The sequence below is a fragment of the Nicotiana sylvestris genome, chromosome 9 (genome assembly GCF_000393655.2).
Source record: "Nicotiana sylvestris chromosome 9, ASM39365v2, whole genome shotgun sequence".
Lineage (NCBI taxonomy): Eukaryota > Viridiplantae > Streptophyta > Magnoliopsida > Solanales > Solanaceae > Nicotiana > Nicotiana sylvestris.
In genome coordinates, this window is record NC_091065.1 from 58,470,484 (window position 1) to 58,485,565 (window position 15,082).

Consider the following 15,082-nt stretch of genomic DNA (forward strand, 5'->3'; position numbering starts at 1 on the left):
TTATATATGTTTACAAGTTGCCGCATCGTTATGCAGTGTTTTTCCTAATGTCATTGAATTGAGACTTTGATATGCATTACCATTCTTATAAAAAAAAACTTTTTCCTATATATTTTCTCTTTGCCTCTCTCTTTTCTTCAATCCAATATTACGTTATATGTTTTTTTTTTGTCTGATTTTTTTTTGTGGTCAACTTCTTTGTCTGAATTTACTTTTCTTCTATAGTCATAACTCTTTAGAAACGTTCATTCATAACATGTCTATCTAAACACTCTAAATTCTTTCTTAAAATGTTAGTTGTTTTCATTTTATTTCATAATACTCGAAGATTTGTCTTTCTCTTTTAGTTTGTCTTTTAGAAAAACAAATAAAAGAAGAAAGCAAATAAGAGAGGAGAAAAGAAGAATGATTCCGAAGAGAAAAAGTATGGCAGTGACTTCCTTGAATAAATAAAGAATGACAGCCTACCACACCATTGTCTTGAAGCTTGACTTGCATAGTGAAGGTTGTGCCAAATTTTTTTAGAATTCTTATAAATACTCCCTGAACTTTCTTAATATATAAAAATTAAATAAGCTTTATTAGTAGACAAAAAGGAGAAAAAAGTTATAAAAAAAATTAGATAGATATGATACCTGACTAAAGAGAGCTGTCAAATTAACTCTCTCTTTTCTCTTTCGCACTATACATATATATATATAAGTGTGCACATAAATAAACCAAATTATGAATCTATCTAAATATATGTTATTTTATAAGTATTTTTTCTCATTAAAAAAAAATAATATATGAATCCATTATTAGTTAGTGTGCTGATATTGAAGCTTTTCAATGCCGCGCGAATGCGGGTAAATTCACTAGTTACTCTATATATTTTGCTTTGGTATTTGATGGCCCAACTTTCTTCGCTCCCTCATACCCTCACCAACCCCACATGACAGCCACTTGAATTCTAACCTCTCTTTTAATTACACAAAACAACAACCTTTTCCGCTCTGCTGCCATTCACCAAAACGCCTCGTTTCCTCCGTAAAGAGACACCCTCAGCCTTGTATCTCTTCAAGCCTTTTCACAGGTCTTGAAGAGTCAAAATCAAGCCAATTTTGATCTTTGTTTCATCTCTGCCCTACATTCTTTCTTTCTTGTTTGTTGAATAATGGGGGGTGAAACTAAGGTGTTTACTTTGGCTGAGGTCTCCCAGCACAACAACGCCAAGGATTGTTGGTTGGTTATTAGTGGCAAGGTATCAATTATTTCCTGATCTCTGCTATTTTATTTAATTTAGTGGGTCGTTCATTATTTATGCTTTCATTGCCTAGATCTTGCTCTTGATCTCCTCCTGTGTGTTTAAGATTCAATCCTGAAAGTATTATTTTAATGATAAAACAATAAAAAGGTTGTAACTTGATCGGTTGCATGTGTTAAAGATTCAATTTTGGTCGCTTCTGTTATGCTTTCAATTTTTTACGCCCCATCTTTTAATTGTGGCTTAGGGAGGTGGCAGTGGAGGAACCCGGGCTTTGAGTTGGGTGGGGTGTGATCTCATGTTTTTATCTGATTTCTGCGTTTGTTTAGTCTTCCATTATTTGTTTCATGAATTAATTGGATATATTCCTGATTCCTCTGTGGGAATAGCAACACATCTATGCCAGGAACCGATTTGTAGGTTTCTTTCCATTATGAATTGCACGAGTATAATTCAGTGAGTATAAAGTTTTGGTCTTGACTTTTGAGACATCATTGGTAAATAGTAGTAGTAGTATATTTTATCAAACATTGCCACATTCATGCTCTAAATTCCCCTGCAGTAGGTAATCCTCAAACAATTAGCAAAATTCTTCATCCACTTACTGCTAGAACAAGATTCTTCTTTATTTTTTTTTTGAACAGGGGGTGGGGGGTCATTGTCTATAGGTTGTATTGTCCGGAAGTAACTCCAGTATTTTAATTCAGTGGAATACAGGGTACACATTGCATTCACTACTTCTTTGTGGGACCAGATTCATACTTAAAGTGAATATGTATTTTTTTTAAAAGTTTCTAGTACTATATATATCTGTATTTATCGGAAGGCATCGGGTGAGCTTGCACCTGCTGCCAATATAGTAGATCCACCGCTGCTATTACAAAATCATGACTTCAAAGTCAACTTTATGTACCCAAAGTTATATATCTTCAAATTACAGAACCTGCATGTCTCTCTCATTGGTTTTTATGGAATGAAAGAAGTAGAAGATATTATTTCAATAATTATAATGATGTAGAAAGTATTAAAAGATCGTTCTTGGTTTACTTGTACTTTTGGTGTTAATGGTATGTGTGAAGAACTGACAAATTTGATATGTGCCAATAGATGACATGTTTGAATTGTAATAGACATCTTGTACTTATTTTTGATACCGTCTTGGTATTTACTAATGAAGATTTCGTTTCTTCCAAATAAGAGGTTTGTCAGCAAAAGAAGTCTAAATCATGTCATTGCCCAAACGTCGAAATTGTAGTTGTCATCCAAGGTTAATTTTTTAGCTCTCACCATCTTACAACAACAACAACAACAACAACAACCCAGTATAATCCCACTTAGTGGGGTCTGGGGAGGGTAGTGTGTACGCAGACCTTACCCCTACCCTGGGGTAGAGAGGCTGCTCCCAAATAGAACTCTGGCATCCTTCCCTCCGAGAACTTCCCACCTTGCTCTTGGGGAGACTCGAACTCACAACCTCTTGGTTGGAAGTGGAGGTTGCTTACCATCAGAGCAGCCCCTCTTGTCCTAACTTAGTGTTTAGTAATAAATTTTGTCTTATCAAAAAAGATTTTACTTCTATACATTGAAAAAAAGCAAATATTGTAACTGTAGTTCTCACCTACTGTTAATTATTTAGCTCTTACATCTTCTTGTTTGGAGCTTAGAGAAACTTATAGATCTGAAAATTTGGTTAAGAGCTCTAGTCTTCACAATCTGAAGATGCAGGCATATAATACTCTTAAAACCATTGGCTTTCCCGTAATATATTGACAATTCTAGATTCTTGTCAAATCTTTCATGTTATGATAAAATGCATGGTACCTTGTTGTGTTGGTAATAACTTGTAGTTTACCTTTCTATGTCTACGAAGTAGGCTAATCACCCTGTTGAAATTCCAAAAAGAACCCTTTAGGCATTTAATTTTTGAATCCATAAAATTTGTCTTAAATTCAAAACTTACTAGTCCATATAAATATCTGGACTAATATAATTGAATTAACAATTTGAATTTGATGGGTATAAATTTAATTAAAAGTCTAATTTTGTTTGGCTATTCCATCGAATTGAGGTGCTCGTGACCTGAACTTATTGGTCTTTTTGATTTGACTTGGCATGCCGCGTCATTTGACAAGATTTTATTGGCATTGCCACGACACTTGACGTGTTCTACAAATTTGGGCACTTATGGATAAGAAGGCATTCAATGGATCTTGGGCTAATAAAGTTATTTGCAATCCACTAGATGAACGAGTCGAATGAAATTGGACTTTTAATTAAATTCATGCATATTGGACTTAAGTAATTAATCCAATTATATTAGTCTTTGGACTAATTTTATCTGAACATAATCCCAATTTGTTATGGACTTAAATCCAATGAAATTTAAATGCCTACAACCCCAGCTAGTTTTCCCCTTGGGTCCTTGCTATTTCTAAGATTTGATTGGTTGAGATGCTTAGTGTTCACAGGAGATTATTTGCCTTTTTTTGTCACAATGAGGTGTTTAATTAAACTTTCAAACACCATAATGCAATTATATGCAATAGTACCAACTTTAAAAAGGATTGACAAATGTATTAAGCATGAAATTTCGGCAATGCACTCATTGGTTTTTGGATGACTTTTTTTTTTTTTTTTTGCCTTGGGATTTGCTAGTTGGTAAAACCAATGTGGGTATGCATTTTTCATTTATCTTTTAGGGGGGCATGCTCTATGTTTGTCATCCAAAATTCTTATATTTTCGTGGCATTCATTTTTTTTCTTCTAATTAAGAAATACCTATGTGCCTTCTGGATCTTATTGTGAAAGTAAAGTTGGCATAATTTACAATCGTCAAAATTCATCTACGTGAAATAGCCCAAGCTAATGCCGTAGGTGTTTTGGTTTTGTTGAAGCTAGTCATATTGCAAATAATGTGAAGTGGGGTTACTTTGGAACTAAAGACTAGTTAACTCAGTTTTAATGGAGAAGATGGAGTCGCTAGAAGGTAGCGTCTTTAGCAACTCCATCCACATGTTGAAATCTTCCTCTGTTCAGGATATCATATGTTTCTGTTGTAGCTGTATAGAGTATTTGTAGCGTGCAGACCTTATAAGCAGTAAGAAAACATCTGATTGCCAATAATTGCCTTTCGGGGAGCAACAAACTGTTGTATTGTTTTGAGTACTTGACATCAACTGCGCCTTGTATTTCGTGTTACTCTACTTTTACTAAATTTTTTTTTCTTTGTTTCTTCTATTCTTTTAAAATTTTCTGTCTGCCATTTAACAGGTATATGATGTGACAAAATTCTTGGATGACCACCCAGGAGGTGATGAGGTTTTGTTGTCTGCAACTGGTAATATATTTTGACATATATCCTGCAACTAAGATTTTGGTGCTTTTGGTTTCTATGGAAGGAAAAGGAAAGCTCCAGGAAGTTAATATTTTTACACCTTGTTAACAGGATAGCTGTGGGGAAGAGTAATAAATACTTCCCTCCAAATTAAGTCAAAGCGAAATAATAGGAAACTCGAGGGAAAATGCTTTCCTTTAATATAAATTTTGCTTCTCTTTTATTCAGTAGCGTGCAAGAAATGACTTCATTTTCCTTTATCTTACTGCAAATTTACTACAAATTTACAATCTTGGTAACTTTCTTTACATGCAGATGAAGCCTTACTGATTTGATAAGTCGTCGTTTCTCAAATCTTATACGTAATGATCTATATGCAAAATAGAATTAGAATTTTATAGACAAATATTAGACAACCTTGACATAAAGAACTGTAATCCATTAGGAGACAGTGGTGATTGTGTTCCTGATTCTTTGTGCAGGAAAGGATGCAACCGATGATTTTGAGGACGTTGGCCACAGCAGCAGTGCTCGAGCGATGTTGGATGAGTATTACGTAGGTGATATTGATTCAGCAACCATCCCCACCAAGACCAAGTATACTCCTCCCAATCAGCCACATTACAACCAGGACAAAACATCAGAGTTTGTCGTCAAGCTCCTCCAATTCTTAGTTCCCCTGATTATTTTGGGTGTTGCTTTTGGCATCCGCTTCTATACCAAACAGTCATCAGCTTGAAGATAGAGTTCGTGGTGAACTCGTAAGAAGTGTCCAAAAGAAAAGCCAAAAGGGGCGTTGTGGGGGGTTGTTTTTTGTCATCTAGACAAGTCTTGATTAAATTATGGGGATTGTAGGAAAATTTATGTTGTGGTAATAATGCCTTTAACATTTCTTAGCTTCCCTTTGTGAGACATCATATGGTTGTCTTTTTTATTAGTTTCTGCAAACTTGGATTCTTGGCTTTTGGTGATGATTTGTTAGGATCTTTCGATTTCCTTGACATGCGTACCTTCTGAAACGTGAAAAAGCGTGGTAGATATGTTACATTCTGGCAATACATGTCATCATCGTGTTTTGAAAATTGGTTTACAGGAAAGAAAAATTCAGGATCAAGGAAGAAAGAATAGGAAAGCAAGAAGACACTCATATAGACTCAATACATGGCAATTCAAGGTTTTAAATCTTGTTTTAATTTCTTTACCAGGGCAAGGTAAGACACTCAAGATGAACAAAGGACTACTTTTTTTACCAATCATACGCTCTTGCTGAAAGATTAAGCTTTCTCTTCGAACCCAATTTAGGTATAGTTGTGCTATTCCTGGTCCCAATAGAAATGAGTTTGACTTGAAGTTTATTTACGTTTTTTTTTTTTTTTTTGTTGGATGAACATATTTCCTTCTTATAAAGCAAAACTTATGTATATAATTTTAGTTATGATGTAATATCAGTTTAACTGACTACGGGTTTATGTTTTGTTGTTTTAGACATTGTTTTTATAATATTGTAACTTCCGTTCTCCCCTTCCCCTTTTATCATTTCCTCTTTTGATCCTACAAAGCTGCAGAAGGTAATCAGAGTTTATTTCAGTAAAGAGTATGTTTATAGAAAAATGAGATGTTTCTTAAGTGCCAAGTGTCCGTTTTGGAATCGCATAAATTTATATAATAACAAGAGCAACACTTTAACTAACTGCCTCTTGAACTTTGAAGACATCATTCTATGTCACAGATTATGCAAAAGTAGACAAAATGGATCTTGAAGAAAAATATTTTATTATAAATATCTGATTGATCTATATAATTCTGTATTTCCTTCCCACATAAAATAAGCTACTAATATCCCTATTTATAATAGTATGAAACATATTTTAACTAAAACAAGAAAGCCTATTCCTATTAAAATTCTAACTACAAATCCTATTTAGACATTAATTAAATAATTTTGCAAATACCAAATTCTAAATAATTTTGATATCCTACTACAACTTAAAATCGACACATCTTATACACCACCAAATCGAGTCATTCTGACACCATATTATCCAATTACAAGTATCTCTTAAACAAGGCCACCCCTTTTTCCAATGTTACAATTCTTGTATTTATCACCATCTTTTGTCAGGTTTTGAAAACTAGCAGCTTATAAGATTGCTAATTTGGGTAATCAAGTTCCCTCCCCTTTGCCTCCTTTTTACACTAGCTTATTGGAAATTCCAGAACTAAACTGGCAAAATGTCATCAATAAGAGAGGATGGTGTCTTGAAGTTAGTACATCCTGGTAGGCGCATTGAGATTCATATTGAGCCTATTATTGCTGCACAAGTCCTCAAGAAGTACCCGAGACACTGCATTGCCCGTCCTGATGTTTTCAAGTTTCCTTGGATCGTTGTTCGTCCTGAAGCAGTTTTGCATCTTGGCAAAGTTTTCTACATAGTCCCTAAGAAAACAATATATGATCTTTTGAAAGGTAAAAAGCAGCAGAATCAACATATGCCACTAGCAATTCCCTCACTCAACAGTGATCATGATTCCCGCGATTTTACTTCTATAAGTACTTGTCAAACCTCACTTCTTCTCAGGGAAAACCAATACCTCAAGAGTCATGAAAATCGTCGTCTTAATGTTCAGAATTCCAAATTTAAGGAAAAGCAGTTCCTGAAGATTCATGGTAACCGTAGTCTTTCTGATTGGAATTCATCGTTCGAGGGAAATCAGTCCATGAAAAATCCTCGAATCTCACCTTTCAAGTCGACAGCTGGAATGACTCCGAAGCATCTTAGACATGGCAAGGATCCAAATAGATTTCAGAATTCACCTTGGTATGGTGCAAGTTATGAAGAAGATGATTTTAAGGAGAACAGAAATGGACTTGAAAACTACTCTCAGCAGTCTATTGATGATTCATCCTTTGATAGTACATTTATGCACTCTAAAACATATTACAGTAGTTATTCTCCAATATCGCGAGTAGTTAACCACCATCGTCAGTACACAATAAGTTCCAACCAAGCTGAGCTGAAATCTTGTTTGAGAAAGCCAGATAGTGAACGAAGACGGCTCAATCTAAGAGTGACTTTTGTCATAGCCAAGTGTTACTATAAGCAATGAAAGAGTACACTCCCAAGTTAATTTGATGAAAGGATATTACCATTGAGGTTCTAAAAATAAAGTAAAAAAATCATTCCAAGTTTGTTTTTGAAGAAATGAACAAAAAGAAGGGAGAATATGAAACAATTTGAGGAAAGTAGGAGAAAAATGTGATTCAGAAACTTGATATGAATATCAGTGGCTACATCTAGGAACTAAACAAACTTTCATGCATTTAATTTTTTTATTTGGAGCTATGAAAATGAATGGCTGATACTGAGAAAAGCAAGAAAACCGAAAGAACAGAAAGATAATCATAATAAAAACAAGTGCATTAGTAGCCATATGGATGGCTATCTCAGGCATGTGGAGTTGAATGTTCATATGAAGTGCTATATTTGCCAATATGAGATATATCAATATGGTGATCATATTCATCAAAACTCAAAATTTACTTTTCTTCATCTCAGTTGCTAAAGCATATCTCTAAAGCTCATATACAAGATGTGGGACAGAAAATAGTGATTGCGCGATGGAACATAGATTACAAGTACCATTCGCAATTACTCACTAGAAGTTTGCCTGTCATGTTCTTTCAGTTAGCTTAGAATCAGTAACTTGTGACCTCTTTGAAGGAGAACATGACTCCCTTGAAGAACTATGTCCAAAAATGTTTAACTTGCCAATCTTTTTCGAGAAGTTACTCATGAATCCCCCGGAATTAGATTTTTCCATATTTTTCTTCATACAAACATGATCTTTCTCCAGGTCATTCAATCTCATCCTCATTCGTGTTAGTTCAAGTTTTAGTTCCCTATTTTCTCGTCTTAGAGAAGCATAATTATCCCGGGGAGACATAGCTGCACTTAAAGCACCACTATTGATCCTCCACGATTGGTGCGTTGGCTTATGATCATCATCATGATAAGAACAAAATAAGGCATTTCGAAGCCTCAGTTGCTCGAAATATAGAACCTGCACGATTGATTGGAGTGGGAGGCGTTCGTTTTGTGCAGCGTGTGATCCAGCTTCTTGTGAGAGCTTCTGAAAATCAATCAGCTTGCATAGTCTTCTCCTATCTGGATCTGATAACGCCTGATGAGCCTGGAATTTCCATGAATGAACGTCGATGATTAGTCAAAAGTATTAACTTAAGGAAATGCCTAAGGAAGCTTTATTACTTCCTTAGAAATATGGATTTAGGTTAGAAGATTCTATTAAAGGCAAAATCAAACTCAATGTAAAGTACTTAATCCTCCTCATATAAGGGTACCATATTCATTTAAGCCATTAGCAAACAGGTTATTTTTCGAAAAGACAAGTACCATGAGTTTTCTCCTGACATTTAAGTTTAAAACTTTAACTCAAACCATTAATGCTTTTTCTAAAACATCTTTCAAGAAATTTGTAGTACATACTTTGAGGTAGACATCGATTGATCGATAAAGTCCATCATGGACAGTACGAGCATGTGCTGGTAAGCTTTCGGCAATTGCTATGAACTTGTTCAGCTTTAGGTTTGCATCAGGTGCAATTTCAGCAAGGTAATTGTCCACCAGTTTTGCGACTTTGAATAATGCAGTTTGGGATGGCGAAGTAGGGCTACCAGACTCGAACACTGAGACATCGTCCATATCTTCATCACTATCCTCCTGCTGAAAAAAATTAACCAAGATTCTATGCACTGTGTCAACGTCAAATAATGTGTCACCAGCATTGCGAAAGAATGGAATTAGAAGATCATCGAGAGTAGCTATGTCTAATTGAGATCCTATCCGCCTCTCAAGATCAAGTCTACAAGCAACTGTGCAGTCAAGCATCACTGCACTTCTCAGCAACCCAAAAAGAAAGGTTATTGGAACAACCAATTTCTCAACAGGCATAAGGCTAACAATTGTTTCGACCACAACCTTTTCATGGCCGTTTGAACCAGAAACCACGTCAACTTTGGGTTGGCTCGATTGATTCCAGGAACTGGACTTCTTTGTCAACTCCTTCTGTGCGTAGTTCACTAGTGATGCTGCAATACTTTCAGGCCTAACACCACGACATTTCATCGCTGTTATGACTCGTTGATACAAGTCAATACGAAGAACTGACAAATCCTCTATCCACCAGTCTCCTTCACACTTGGCTTGGCGGTTCATATGAAGTCTACCAGAACTACTGTATTCCAAGCGCGAGAAACTTGAGGCAATTTGCTCCGCGCAAGCCTTAGATGCTATAGCATCAATGCATCGGGTAACTATTTTCAGCTCATCAGCCAAAGGAAGTAGATTTTCGCATTGTTTCAGGACTTCAACACACATTTCAAGATTCTTGCAAGCAACAATATCAAGATATTCTTCAGCTCGGGAACCAAGATTGTTCTTTGAATAGTCCTCAGTCATCTCAAGATAATCTGATACACAACAAAGCTGAGCAACATTTGCAGCTGTAATCTCAAAGTTAACGCCGTAGCAGAATTTTGCTGCCAGCTCAAATGATTCAACTCCGCCTGGTAGGCTAAGTAGCTCTATCCTTGATATATCAGAATCCCTGTGCCCTGCTACAAGCTTCCGGATTCGCCCACTTCTCGAGACTAGAGGAAACTGCATCACATCACGTCTCTATGTTAGGAGCTCTGCTACATTATAGTCTCTGAACTTGCTCATAGGCATGAAATTAACATTTTCTGAAGGCTTAGCTATAACAGTATGAAAGGGACTAACACGAATCCCCTCTCCAAAAGAAGTCTTTTTTTCGTTATGTTTCATTACCTCTACAATGCGAATTACTCCGCAAAATCTATCACCAGTTCGCAGTGGGCAAATAAGAGAATTGACAGATTTACCTTGTGCAATGAAAATGTGCCACCATCTACTTCTATCGTTATATCACTTGGAACATCCCGAAACACCCTATACCAGATCAAAATAGTTGATTAAATATAAGACAGCAACAAGTTATAAAAGCAGATATCTAAGCATTTATGCCACGTTTAAACATTGCTCACAACTAGAAAATCATTATGTTTGGTAAGTATACTAATGGCTATAATTCAGAGCACGAAAGAGGAGTGGGGAAAGAAAACTGCAGAAGAAACATGAAAAAAGGAGCACATAAAAACACCCAAACGATTATTGCCAATAAGATTTCTACTACTGTTAAAATCTGAAGCAAAAATGATGCATTCAGATGTCCCTACAGCTTCAAGTGTTTTTTAACTACATGTCTTCCCCTACCACTTCAACAATCCTTTAAAAGTTGAAACATTTTCACCTTGCCTATGGTAGCTATGAGAAGGGAGCCTTAACGCAATGGTAAGAGTAGTCATCGTGCGACCAGGAAGTCCCTAGTTCAAGTTGTGGAAATAAGCCATTGCAGGTACGCTGCATACAATAGACCCAATATGGTCCAATCCTTCCCTGATCCTGCACGTAGCGAGAGTTTTGTGCACCAAACTATCTTTTTATGAACAAACCATAATAGAGGAAAAGAATGGAAGTCCCCCACCTCCTCCCCTCAAAAGCCAACCCATATATATATATATATATGGGATTAACTTGTCCGTAAAGTAAGTCATACTCATCGGCAGGAAGTGAGCTAATGGCCAGCCAATCAATAATCACCCCGAACGGCCATCATCTTGCTTTGCCATCTTCAGCAATCCAAAGACAAAGTCTATGGCTATCTCGTCCCACTTCTATTGTGGTATCTGAACCGACTGCACTTCGCAATTCCCACAGAAAAAGAATTCATAAAGAATTACAGATAAACCAAATACATAACAACAAATGAACCCTGTTTTACACTTCCAGTTCCTAGAGACAAAAAAATCACTAAAGTACAGTTAAACCAAATACAAAACTACAAATGAACCAGAGCGACCAGATAGACCAAAAAAAAAATAGAACTATTAAATACAAACCATTCACTATAACGCTGCCGTGAACACTTGGCGAGAGGCAATTGCGAATGGTGTTTGTCCATGGCTGTAGTGAAGAAAATCCAGAGGAAAAAACTGCAAATTCTGAGAAGCAGAACAGGAGAACGTGAAGGTTGTTAAAGAAGCCAAGTAATAAGGGGGGACAAAGACACAGTGGAAAATATTGGTGTTGGTCTACTTCTTTGGCCATTTTTGAGTCAAACTGTTTGTGCTCAAATCATAGATTACACTTGTCCAAACCAATGGGCCACTTTTGTGGGTCATGTCCTTGATAGTACCAATAATTAAAATACCCACCATTAACTCTCTTTCTGTAGCATTTTATATATTCTTATTGCTGTATAATGAAGTTATAAAATTTGAGTGGGATAAATGTTTAGCAGCAGATAAAGGGGTGCCAAAAAAGGAACAAGTTTAGCAAACTTTGGTTCAGTCGAAACAGAGAAAGTCAAGAAAACAGTCAGCTAAAGATGAGGGAAAAGAGAACGGGGAAAAAAGCGGGAAGAAAAGGTCGTTATTCTGTTTTGACAAATTTTTCTCAATGTCCCTGGACTTTTATTGCCGCTTTGTCCTTTTGACATTTCATTTCTAAGCTCCGTTTGGCCATTACATTTGGTTTAAATTTTGTTTTTTAAATATCTATTTGTTTATAGAAATTAATCATTTTTTGTCTGAAAATAAATTTTTTAAATCCCAAAAATAGCTCTAGAATAGTTTTTGAAGTAACAAAATTTCAAATTATTTTCAAGTAAAATGCATGTCCAAATACAATTTCTAACATTCAAAACCCATTTTTATCTCATCTCCAAAAATTCATTTTTTTTAAGTTTCAACCAAATGTCCAAACACTAGCTAAGTATATATCTTGCCGCGGTGTATGATCTGAGCGAATAATTCAAAAGTTACTACTAATTCACAAGAAAGTTTCGTGTTAATATTTGTATTATTCAAAGAGTTACCTTCTATATAACTGACAGTATAAAAAAATAATAGTATGAAATCAACTAAAGGATAGTTACATATAATTATCCATTAAAAGTAAGATTAGTCACTAAAAAGTATGGCCAATTTTTTTTATGGATAATTATATTAAGCTAAAGAGAGTTATTACATACTAGGATTCCTTGCTATTAAAGTTCCCGAACAATGCTGATTGGAAGCAGATAAAACATAGGGGGAGGGACAAATAATGCGGGAGATGTTGTGGTTGTTGGACTTAGAAAGTAGCTAATGTCAAGCCATGCTAAGATTACATTCTACAACATATTGAAATACAATAAATATAAACTTTACTTATATTATTAAGGTATATAACTTAAATTCTTATTAAATGGTATCTAGTATGCTGAAATATCTTTTTTTGAAAGAAAGGAAAAATGATTGTATACAATGTGCTTTTCTTCCTTTGCTACTCCTATTATTCTGGTAAAAATATGATACCCTATGCAATTGTATGTGGATGATTTTGTATGAGTGTCAAAGCTTAAAGAAGCAACAAAATATGACAATATAAATGTAGCTGTAGGAAAATAACTCCCACCGAAGGGAATAAAAAAACAAAATACAAAAGAACGAAGCCAGTGGCTGTGTGCTGTAAACACGAATAATTGGGAGCATATAATTGAAATAAAACAAGTCCATGATATTGAAGTATTTATAACACAAGCTAGAATGATCAAATCGAATGGCTTTTGCTCCTATAGTCTGCTGATTATGACTTCTCAACCGAAAAAAAATTAAAAATTCACAACCTCACTTAGTGGGGTACGCTAATTAACTCCAACTTTGGAGTTTCAACTTTATTATTAGCTCCTATAGTTTCACTTTATATGAGATAGTTTAATTCAGAATAAAATTTAAAAAAGAATATTTTTTTTTAACTTGTAATTTTAAAAGTATAAGGGATAAAAGCTTTGTGAAGTCATGACTGTATAGGGCAAAATATGTTCATATTAAATACTCGCATAATTGAGCGACACGTGGAACCAAAGGCAGATGAAAAGCGAGACAGGTGGAAATCAAGTTCGGGGCACCAATTTCAGTAACCTCCCAAAGGGAATGTTGCTCATGAATGTCTGCCACCCTATGACATTCAATAAAGAATATTCTGCAGTATTAAATACATATCCCGTTATAAAAAATATAGCATTTGTAGCCTGCCGTTACACATTTTTCAATGACCTCATAATTATCACTTAAGAGGGGATTGATCCTAGGACCTAGTTCCTTAGTTGCAACTATAAATAGTGAATTCAATTGCAGGGGGATTTTCTGAGAAACTTATGCTATAAACTATTCAAAAGTTCAATAACACTGCATTTCTTGCTTATTAATATTGCTATTACTGCCTTCGGAAGCTCTGCTCCCGGAGTCAAGCTATTCACTGTCGTATCTCGATTTTGACGCTAAGTTTTGCATTTATTTAATTTACTTATCATTTTGGGATCAAATCGATTCGCTTGTCTATAAACCACATATAAATTCATCCGTATCATTTTACGGGTAAACAATGACATTATGTGACTATAAAAGTTTCTGAATAAAGAGTAAAAATGGTAAAATAAAAATTTTAAAATTAAATAGTTTTCAAATACAAAAATTTGTCATTCTTTTTTTAACAAACTAATAAGAAATATATGTTGTTATTATTATTATTATTATTGTTGTTGTTGTTGCGTCCGGGCCAATTTGGACCGACAACTATTTGACATTGTTCCACTGTTACACTTACCTTTAGGGCTTTAATAACGAATTACGCATATAGAAATCAAAAAAATTGGTATTTGGTGGTTTAATATTTGGTTCGTTTTAAAAATATTTGGCATTAGGTATGGTATTTGGTATTTAAAAAATAAAATATTAAAATATCGATATCATATTTAAATATATGTTAAGTTAAACAATACACATATTATTGATTATAACCTACTAAGTTATACATTGCTATTCTTTGGCATTCATGTTGAGGGTGACAATGAAACTCATGTACTTTTTTAGGAAAATGGAGGAACAAGGTAGGTCATTCTATGTCACGCCTCGAACCTGGGCCTGGACGTAACACGACACTCGGTGCCTGACTACTGTGACCGAGCGAACCAACTGATTGGCTGAATCGACATGTGATATCATAACATACTGAATGCGGAAGATAAAGCAACCCATGCTGATATACTGAAAGTCTAATGATATAAATTAATGTGCGGAAACACCAACATAAGCCTGAAGTATATTTGCAGCCAACATTGCTTATATGAAAAGCATGTGACTCTGTCTAATTGTTAATCTAGTCTATGAAGTCTCTAATGAAGTACTGAAAATATTGATTGTCTGAAAATACTGAAGATTGTAAGGTAATTATAATGTCCCAAAAGAACGTGGATCACCAAATAGCTAGTACGAGAATCCTAGCGCTCTGAATTATCAACCTGTAAATTATTATCTGCGTCGTGAAATGCAGGCCCCGAGCAAAAGGGATGTTAGTATATTT

At 35.1% G+C, this 15,082-nt stretch overlaps 2 protein-coding genes across 2 annotated transcripts; one reads left to right on the plus strand and one right to left on the minus strand.

Annotated features, from left to right (window-relative positions):
• Window positions 1-897: 897 nt before the first annotated feature.
• LOC104239246 (cytochrome b5) lies at window positions 898-5,581 on the plus strand. Its single transcript, XM_009793829.2, has 3 exons — window positions 898-1,243; window positions 4,517-4,583; window positions 5,063-5,581. The coding sequence occupies exons 1-3, from the start codon at window positions 1,157-1,159 to the stop codon at window positions 5,317-5,319; spliced, it is 411 nt and encodes a 136-aa protein (XP_009792131.1). The 5' UTR covers window positions 898-1,156; the 3' UTR covers window positions 5,320-5,581.
• A 2,498-nt stretch (window positions 5,582-8,079) lies between these two features.
• Window positions 8,080-12,082, minus strand: LOC104239245 (BTB/POZ domain-containing protein At5g48800-like). Its single transcript, XM_009793828.2, has 4 exons — window positions 11,578-12,082; window positions 10,501-10,567; window positions 9,086-10,258; window positions 8,080-8,771 (listed from the first exon to the last, which is right to left on the minus strand). Exons 1-4 carry the CDS (start codon window positions 11,637-11,639, stop codon window positions 8,253-8,255), a joined length of 1,821 nt encoding a protein of 606 aa, XP_009792130.1. The 5' UTR covers window positions 11,640-12,082; the 3' UTR covers window positions 8,080-8,252.
• Window positions 12,083-15,082: the final 3,000 nt, after the last annotated feature.